This window comes from Carlito syrichta, unplaced genomic scaffold, assembly GCF_000164805.1.
Source record: "Carlito syrichta isolate Samal-C Ts95f unplaced genomic scaffold, Tarsius_syrichta-2.0.1 Scaffold315801, whole genome shotgun sequence".
NCBI lineage: Eukaryota > Metazoa > Chordata > Mammalia > Primates > Tarsiidae > Carlito > Carlito syrichta.
In genome coordinates this window covers 487,830-497,737 of record NW_007259897.1, presented here as the reverse complement: position 1 = coordinate 497,737, position 9,908 = coordinate 487,830, and the positions used below count along the sequence as shown (strand labels likewise).

The following is a 9,908-nucleotide window of genomic DNA, read 5'->3' as shown; positions in this document are numbered from 1 at the left end:
ACCCGCCTTCCCACCTTAGGCCGTGGGAGGAGACGGAAGGGAAGCCCGAGCTTGCCGGATGCCCACGGGCACAAGGTCACCCCGAGATCGCCCTGACGGAGGAGTCTAGGCCCCGCAGGTGTCTGCGTTCTGCAGCAGATCGGAGAGGAACGGGTTCTTCCCTTGGCGGGCGTAGCCACTCACAGTGAGACCCCCGAGGCCTGGAAGCTGCCCTGCGACAGGAAGTAACCCGGCCTCACCTCCCTGCAACGTGTAGGCAGCGCCGGCCAGTAGAATAAGATGTGAGCCATAAAGCGATTTCACATTCTCTAAGAGGCACGTGAAAGAGGGTAAAAAGAAACAGATGAAAGCAATTTTAGCAACGTAGTACGTTTAACCCAAGAGGTGTAAAATATTAACATGTCAGTGAGACTCCAACTCAAAAAAAAAAAATTAACATGCCAACATGTAGTCGGTAAAAAACATTAATGAGACAACTTTACATGATGTTTTGGTACCATGTCTTCGAAATCCGGTGTGTATGTTATACCTGCATCACATCTCAGTTCTGCCTAGCCTCAGGTCGCGATCCATAGTTGCAAGTGATGAATCACCTACAGAAGCCGTTGCCTCGAGGTCATATGTGGGATATGAATAGAGGTCCACTTGAACCCCAAATTCTGAGTTTTTTTTGTTTTTTGGTTTTTTTTGAGTTGAAGTCTCACTCTGTCGCCCAGAGGAGTGCAGTGGCGGCTCCCGGCCACCGCAGCCTCGACCTGCTGGGCTCTGGCGATCCTTCCGCCTCAGCCTTCCGAGTAGCTGGAACTACAGGCACGCGCTACCACGCCCGGCTCATTTTTTGATTTATTGTAGAGATGAGGTCTCGCCAAGTTGCCCAGACGGGTCTCGAACCCGCGGGCTTAGGCAATCAATTCTGAGCTTTTAACCCTCAAGAGCAATCTGACATTGAGCGGTTGAAGAGCACAGACTGGGAAGCCTGTTTCCTAGCTGTGTTGTCTTGGGTACATTCCTGAGCCCTTCTAGGCCTCAGCTTCCTCACCTGTAAAATGGGGAGGTTGTGAGGATTCCAGGAGATGATGCCAGTAAAAGACAGATCACAGGCCCCAGTAGGTTCTCAGAAAAAAAAAACTTATTATGACCATATATCTTTGTTTTTCTGCTGCTGTTAACTTCTCTTGTGCTTTTCCCCTCTTAAGTCCTTTATTCGACGATTATTTCAGTGGACAGAATTATTAGATCCTACAAATTTGATCATTTCAGCTGTAAGTATTGCTTTCATATATAATGTATTTCATGTTTTATTTTGAAACTTGAAAGTCATGTGTACCTATTTTGTGTGTGTGTGTGTGTGTGTCAGAGTATCACTGTGTCGCCCAGGCTAGAGTGCAGTGACCGTGAGCGTGCCACTGCACTCCAGCCTGGGCAGCAAAAATGAGACACCAACTCAAAAAAAAAAAAGACATTTGAAATAATATAATCTGCATATATTATTATGTGTTTGTTCCTTCTGAATTTGTTAGATTGGAAGAGATAAATAAAAGCAAATATCTGTTTAACAGGTAACATCAAGCCCAGGTCAGGTGCTGGTGATTCAAAGAGAATCAGATAAGTCTTCCATGTAATGGAGGACAGACTGCTGATACTAGCTGCAAGCCTTGACAGGGCTGTAAGAGTGGGGAACTCTGTGGGTGTGATGTTGGGTGTGGTATGGCACACACTTATGGGTTCTTTGACTCAGCCCTGAAATAATTTTTCTTAGTGGCCAGCAAACTTATAAAACAAAGTTTATTAGCAAGAAGAGAAGGAAGGAAGGGCAGGAGGAAGCTTCCTATCAGAAAGGCCTGGTACGGGCAAGTCTGTCTCAAAAAAGAAAGGCTGCATTTTTGCTCTTAACTAAAATGCTGGATATACTTTTACAACAATTGACATGTTAAAGAGAGTGGGGTACAGGTAACTGCCACTCCGGAGAGATTGATATGTCTCTGCTTCTGGTGGAAGGAATGGGAGGGGGGTAGTCTTTTTCAGAACACATATTCTGACTTTGCAGGACAGCTGCCATACTTTTCCAGTTCACAAGTTCATGAGCTAAAAGGTGGTCTTATTATTTCTATGGCTTTGGATAGGTAAGGGGTGGTATTCAGCTTTCTACCTTGACAGGGAACCTGAAAGATTTTTGGGTTTTTTTTTTTGAGTTGGAGTCTCACTCTGTCGCCCAGACTGGAGTGCAGTGGCTGCTCTCGGCCACCGCAGCCTCAACCTGCTGGGCTCTGGCGAGCCTTCCGCCTCAGCCTTCCAAGTCACTGGAACTACAGGCACACGCTACCACGCCCGGCTAATTTTTTGATTTATTGTAGACAGGAGGTCTTGCCAAGTTGCCCAGGCAAGTCTCGAACCCGCGGGCTTAGGCAATCCACTCACCTCAGCCTTCCAAAGCGTGGGATTACAGGCTGAGCCACCTATGCTTATATCTGATGGAATTATTTTTTGATTGGCTAAGGGGGTGGGGTATGCTGGTGAGTCTATATTTCAGCCTGGCTTGCAGTAAAAATGTGATTAAAAAAAAGAAAAAGTCCTAACACTTCTTAAAACCCATCTACAAGAAATTTGTATTTGTCTATGCCTAACCTGTGCTAGCTACCCTGCCTCAGGTGGCGATGCTGAGGAGGGAGAGAGGGGATGGGTGGGAAGGAGACACCAGTAAGAGGGGACTGAAAGTGGGTCACCCAGTCACGGTGCTTTTAATGCCATGGGATGAGGCCCTTGACGGGCCTCATGTGTTATGGAGATAGACGAGCAGGGATTGCATGGATCCTGCAGGGCCCGGTGATGAGGATTGTGTTTCATGGCAGTCTGTTTGGTAGCTATGTGGCAAGTAACCAGAGATCAGGCTGAGAGCAAGGCCGTCAGCTCAGGAGAGGGTCCAGTTGTCCAAGTGAAAGAGAAGAGTTTTTTGAACAACTTGTGGCTGAGAGATGAAGAAAAATTTCTCTGTCATCAGTCATATTCCTTCAGGGCGAGACCTGAAGGGACACTCCAAACTCATGCTCCAGGTATTCCTTACAGCCTTGTTTATTGTGGGGGAAAACAAGAAACAACCCAAATGCCATCTGTATGGGAATAGCTTAATAACTTGCCAAATATTTGTACTGTGGAATGGTGATTAACTGTTACAAGTGATGAACTAATTATCAATGTGATATGAAATGGAAACCTGGTTATATATATTAAATGAGAAAACATGTATGTTTAGTGGAAAAAGCAAGGTGCATATCTAAAATATAGTATTTATACAAATTATAACAAAATGCAGTATTTGTTTACAGATACATATGTTCATGTATGTATGTATAAGTATAAAAATAGGTACTGGGGCCAAGTGAGGTGGTTTATGCCTGTAATCTCAGTGCTTTGGAGGCTGAGACAGGTGGATTCCTTGAGCCCAAGAGTTCAAGGTTGCAATGAGCTATGATTTGCAATACTACTACTGCACTCCAGCCTGGGCAGTAAAAAAAAATTTAAAAATAGAAATACAAATAGGAACTGGAAAGATATACCCTGAATTTATAATAGTGGTGACCTCTGATAGGATGGGAAGGGAAATGAGACTGGGTAATGGTTCTTTTTGAAAAATAAATGAAATAAAATTAGAAGCAAATATAACCAGATGTCTGTAGTTGTTAATTCTGGGTTAGGAGATTATAGTGTATAATCATTCTTTATATTTTTTGTATTTAATTTTTTTTCTAAAATTAAGAGAAGGGATGCCAAGCACAGTGACTCATGCCTATTTTCCCAGCGCTTTGAGAGACTGAGGCAGGAGGATTGCTTGAGCCTAGGAGTTTAAGACCAACCTGGGCAACATAGCAAGACCCCATAGCTATAGTAATAATAATAATAATAATAAGTAGCTAAGCATGATGGCATCTACCCAGGAGACTGCAGCAAGAGGATTGCCTGAGCCCAGGAGTTTGAGGCTGCAGTGAACTATGATCAAACCACTGCACTCCAGCCTGGGCAACAGAGTGAGACCCTGTCTCTTTAGAAAAAGAAAGAAAAGGAGAGAAGAAATAAGACTGAACTGATGAAGCATTGGGGTAGGTGAAAGAGAAGGGACTTACTGGTTTGTGACTTATGCAACCAGTGGATGGTGGTACTATTCACTGAGACAGTTGACACCAAAGAGCCAGGGAGATAACTGCACCAGTGGGGGAAGCTCCTGGGGCTGTTGAGGAAGTAGGAGGTCTAAATCTGAATAGTACTTGGGACTGTCCTCATGAACCCTCTTGGGGAGTAGAGAGCTTAAGATAACACATGGCATTGAACTCAGGTGTGCAGTTGAAATACCATGTATCTGTGGATAGATCTGAAAATGTCAAGATCATTCGATGTCTGATTTTAGGAAAATATCGAAAAATCGAGGCAGCTATTGTTCACAAATGAAGATGCATTCAGACTTGCCTGGGAGGACCAAGGGGTATGTATGTTTCATGTATTCTGATGTGCCAAATTCAAGGCTGGGTAGAACTTTCTGATGGTTCTGCCTGCATGGCCTGAAATCACATGGAGTTGTAGCTGTTAATCTTGCCTTTTTTTTTCCCTTTTCAAATCACTGAGCTATTGGTCATTAATCTTGGCATTGTTCTACTTCCCAGGTGACCAGCTTTTTAAAACTGGATTCGTCTTTAAATGTCGTTAGAATTCCATCCCATAAACCAGAGCAGGTTTCCTCATGTGCAGTGGATATTAGTGGGACTTTCTTGTACTTGATTCCTGGAGCCCCATGGCAGACTCCAGAGTTCAGATGGGCCTTTGAAGTGACAGTTTATTTTCCATTATAGGCAGTGTTCCTGCCCAGGCTCAAACTGAGTATTCCTTATCTACCTTGCAGTGGATAGGGCTTTCTGGAGCTCACAAACACCATTTCTTTGAGGCAGCCTGTGGAGAGCTCACACGTTTAACTTGGTTTTTCTAAGAACTTTTTGGGACCTCTGGGCTGACAGCTTGACTGTGTTGCAAGTGACTTGGCATGTGGAGTAGTATGCTCCACATACAGCCTGCCATGCTCTGAGTCGGGGCAAGCTGGATTCAGGGACTCATCTGAGGGCTAAGTTAGGTGTTGGTCCTCTCCAAGGTGTTGGACAGGACTTTTTAACATTCTGGTCAGTTTCTCTATGTGGACCATCTCTTTACTCACATTAGTTCATTTGTTTATTCATCTGATTCATTTACTTATTTATTGCATATATTTATTTATTTGTTTTTTTGAGTCGGAGTCTTACTCGGACACCCATGCTGGAGTGCGGTGGCACTCTCACCACAGCCTCGACCTGCTAGGCTCAGGTGCTCGTTCCACCTCAGGCTTCCAAGTAGCTGGAACCACAGGTGTGCATCGCCATACCGGCTAATTTTTTTATTTACTGTAGAGATGAGGTCACGCCAAGTTGCCCAGGCTGGTCTCGAACCCCTGAGCTCAGGCAGTCTTCTCACCTCAGCCTCCCAAAGTGCTGGGATTACAGGCGTGAGCCACTCTGTCTACCTGATTCATTCATTTTTATTCATTCCATACATGTGGTAGAAAACGGCTCTGGCCTTCACTCTCTGAAAGGCAAAGCAAAGGTGACCCCCAAAAATGAGACTGGGAGGGAGATTATCTGTTGCTGAACCACCTTTGAAAGCTTCCCCCTCTCCTCTTTTTAGATACAAGAAGCTTGGAAGCACAGTCTTGTAAGTTTCAGCCCCTTCCTAATTTTTAGTCTCCTAAGATAGCAAAACCTGGCATCCAGTTAATCTTTGCGTCTCCCCTTTTGAAGTCATCGGTGCATCCTGACAGCAGCAAACCGATCCCCACGCTTTTTCGACCTGCAGGTAAGTGGGCTCTGATTTTTAGAAGTGGGTTGGGGATACATGGTTTGTAAAACTTAGAAAACTCTGCCTGTCTTATTTTAATTTGTTTTCCCCTAGCAGGATTTCTGATGGTGAGTCTGACACCACAGCGTAAAATGAATGTTTGAAGGGTCTGGGGTTGACAGAGGACAGAAGAGCAGGTTCAGGGTCCAGAGCAGTGATGCTGTGGACGGATCTGGGCTTTGGGGATGAGGGCAGGCCTACAGGCGGATCCCACCCCTGCTCCTTAAAGCCAATGACCATCCGATTATTTCACTGATGGCTCCAGAACTTGCAACTGCTGAGTGCTAGTATTAAGGATACCATTTAGTGTTTGCTTTTTTTTTTTGAGTTGGAGTCTCACTCTGTTGCCCAGACTGGAGTGCAGTGGCCGCTCCCAGCCACCGCAGCCTCGACCTGCTGGGCTCCGGCGATCCTTCCGCCTCAGCCTTCCAAGTAGCTGGAACTACAGGTGCGTGCTACCACGCCCGGCTGATTTTTTTATTTATTGTAGAGATGAGGTCTCGCCAAGTTGCCCAGGAGGGTCTCGAACCCCGGGGCTCAGGCAATCCACTCACCTCAGCCTCCCAAGGTGCGGGATTACAGGCTGAGCCGCCGAGCCCGGCTGGCTCTCATTTTCATCATATCTAAGATGAGGAGAATAAAAATATCTATGATCCTTCCAATTATAATTCTCTCTGTGTGTAGTATAAAAAAGACACTGGAAACAACATGCACATCCAGCAATTCAGAGTCTATTTACATAGTTAAAAAGAATGAGGTAAGTCCTCTATGCTGATTTGGGAAAGTGAATCTTCAGAAATTAGCATTAATGGAAAAAAAAAAAACAAAGCATAAGAAAGTATATAGCAATCTTGTATGGATAATTAAGGGCTGTGTGTGTGAGAGAATGTGTGTACATCCTGATAGATGTATTTTTAAAAAGATCATCTTAGCGATCCTTTTGTAGTTAATTTGGCATGATGGTTGGGGGTTCACACACATGTGTGTGAGAGGTACCACCCTTAAACCTTGTTATAATGTGGGTGTATTACCCATCTGACAATGATTAAAAAAAAAAAAGTTCATCTGGCCAGGCGCTGTGGCTCAAGCCTATAATCCCAGCGCTTTGGGAGACTGAGGTGAGAGGACTGCCTGAGCTCACAGGTTCAGACCAGCCTGGGCAACTTGGCAAGACCGCATCTCTACAATAAATCAAAACATTAGCCGGGCATGGTGGTGTGTGCCTTTAGTTCCAGCTACTTGGAAGACTGAAGTAAAAGGATCACCTGAGCCCATCGGGTTGAGGCTGCGGGGGGCCATGAGCGCAGCCTGGGCGACAGAGTGAGACTCCAACTCAAAAAAAAAAAGTCATCTGGAAGGATGAACAAGTGCTGTTGAACACTGCCTGCCTTCAGGGAGAGAGACGGGGAAGGCCAGAGAAAGTCCTTCTTGTTAGGTCTTTCTGTACTGTGCTGTTTTAATTTCTTGCCATAGTTATAATTTTATACATAGACTTATTTTTATTAGAAAAAAAGAATGAATCAAAAATGTCCTTTGAGATCTGTGCCTTCGGGAGGCTAGGGCAGAGGTGTTCGGGTGGGTGGTGCACTTCCAGCCTTCTCTGCCCTGGCAGCTGTGATCACTGATGCCTCTTCTCTTCCTGCCAGCGTTCCTGCCTTTCACAGTGCCCTCGGTGAGTAAGCTGCCACTCACCTTAAGAGACCGGGGACTTCGGAGGATGGCCGCCCTGTCCTAACCTCGACTGTCCCTCCGGCTCTGGGCCCCTGTCCCATGACTGCCTGATAGATGGTTATGGGCCCCACCTGTGACCCTTGGCTGCTGTGCACGTATCCATGTCCCCGGCTCCCACCCTTCACCCCACTTACTCAGGCAGGCATCCCGGCCTCTGGAAGGCCCGCAGTATTACAAGGTGATCTTTCTCACATATCAGCCACGTGCAGAGCACTGTAGAAGAGATGAGTGGGTAAAACATGCTCCCTGCCACAAGCCCCATGGCATCATTTGTTACCTTCTCTCCCCAAGTCCTCCCCCAGTGCAGCCCCTTGCCTGGGATTTTGGATTGCCCCCAGCCGTGCTGCCCCACCTTGGTTCTCAGAAGGTGCTTTTTTCCCACATCAGTGGCCCATGTCTGCCTCTCCTGACAAGTGTGTACTTAGCTGCCCTGCTGGACTGCAGGCATTGGAGACAAGCCCACTGGGAGCTCCCGGGGTCCTCACAGCTGCTAGTTCAGTGCCTGGCAGGGGCTCCTCAACCTTGGCCTGTCCACTGTATACCAGCTCCTGCATCTGCCACCTCCCTCTCCTTCCCCACCTCCTGGAGGCTCAGTTCCACCTCTCCCCCAGAAAGTCCTTTGCTCCTGCAAGCTCTCCTTCCTCCAAAACACTTGTAATTCTGCTCTGCTTTCTTCTTAAAGGTGTTTGTGTCGATGATTCCAGCAAAACGGATAAAATATGTGATTTTACCTCAGGTAGCAATTATTTCTGTTTTGCGGTTGCTGAATTCTGTTATGCCTGAAACCAAGGTGTTACCTGTTTTCCTCTTTCTGCAGGTTTCTTTATATGCTTACACTACAGTGTTCAACATTATCAATGGAAATGCAAGTTACGTGAGTATTGTGAGACTCGGCGGGTATGCAATTTTGTATTATTTATTTTGGAGTTTTTTCTATGTGTTTGTTTTTAAATTATCTTTGCTGGAGCCAGGCGCAGTGACTCAAGCCTGTAATGGCAGCACTTTGGGAGGTGGAGGCGAGAGGATTGCCTGAGCCCACAGGTTTGAGATCAGCCTGGGCAACATGGTGAGGCCTTGTCTCCACAATAAATCAAAAATTAGCTGGGTGTGGTGATACATGCCTGTATTCCCAGCTACTTGGAAGGCTGAAGCGGAAGGATTGCTTGAGCCCAGCAGGTCAAGGCTGTGATGCCCATGAGCATGCCACTATATTCCAGCCTAGGCAATAGAGTGAGACTCTGACTCAAAAAAAAAAAATATTAGCTTTGCTGGGCAAAACTGGCATTTACTAAATAAGTACTTTTATTTTTCCTTAGAGTCATCGTCCACATGAGAGTGTATTACTAGGGGCAGGAGTAATTGCTTCTTCAACCTTCTGTGGAGTAGGTATTCTTAAAATCTGTCTAATATTCTCTGTTCCTCAGAATAAAAAAACTTTTATTTACTCTTATTACAAGTTTATGTTCCAGCTTAAACAGTTTAGAAAGTATGAATAGGAAATAAAAGTCACCAACATAATGTTAATATTTTAAGTTTTTAGGCCTATTCTCAGTGCTGTTATCTTTTTATTTATTTATTTTTTTGAGTTGGAGTCTCACTCTGTTTCCCAGACTGGAGTGCAGTGGCCGCTCCCGGCCACCACAGTCTCAACCTGCTGGGCTCTGGCGATCCTTCCACCTCATCCTTCCAAGTAACTGGAACTACAGTCACGCGCTACCACGCCTGGCTAGTTTTTGATGTATTGTAGAGACAAGGTCTCGCCAAGTTGTCCAGGCGGGTCTCAAACCCACGGGCTCAGGCAATCCTCTCACCTCGACCTCCCAAAGTGCTGGGATTACAGGCTGAGCCACCGAGCCTGGCCTGTTATCTTTTTAAAAGTCATGCTATGCAAACATGTTATGTAAATTGTATATTGCTTTGGATGTTAGGACATTGGTCATGGTTAAAGATGGGGAGATATTAACATCGGACTAGACTGGGTTCACATCCTGGCTCAAACCGTTAATGACTCTGTGACTATGGACAAGTTACATAACCTCTCTAAGCCCCTGATTACTCCTTGGGGGAGCAAGAGTTTAAAAAATATTTTGGGCTCGGTGGCTCAGCCTTTAATCCCAACACTTTGGGAGGCTGAGGTGAGTGAATTGCCTGAGCTCGTGGGTTCAAGACCCACCTGGGCAATTTGGCAAGACCTCATCTCTACAATAGATAAAAAATTAGGCCAGGCTCAGTGGCTCAGCCTGTAATCCCAGCACTTTGGGAGGCCGAGG

The 9,908-nt window shown here is 45.8% G+C and overlaps 1 protein-coding gene across 1 annotated transcript in view; it reads left to right on the top strand.

Moving 5' to 3' along the window:
* Nucleotides 1-9,908, top strand: part of SFXN4 (sideroflexin 4) — a 28,019-nt gene that overhangs the window by 360 nt on the left and 17,751 nt on the right. The window contains exons 2-9 of the mRNA XM_008073265.1: nucleotides 1,197-1,262; nucleotides 4,400-4,474; nucleotides 5,698-5,724; nucleotides 5,811-5,865; nucleotides 7,554-7,579; nucleotides 8,321-8,374; nucleotides 8,456-8,512; nucleotides 8,955-9,020. Of these exons, the coding sequence (XP_008071456.1) occupies nucleotides 1,197-1,262; nucleotides 4,400-4,474; nucleotides 5,698-5,724; nucleotides 5,811-5,865; nucleotides 7,554-7,579; nucleotides 8,321-8,374; nucleotides 8,456-8,512; nucleotides 8,955-9,020 (426 nt within the window). The remainder of the gene's footprint in view (nucleotides 1-1,196; nucleotides 1,263-4,399; nucleotides 4,475-5,697; nucleotides 5,725-5,810; nucleotides 5,866-7,553; nucleotides 7,580-8,320; nucleotides 8,375-8,455; nucleotides 8,513-8,954; nucleotides 9,021-9,908) is intronic.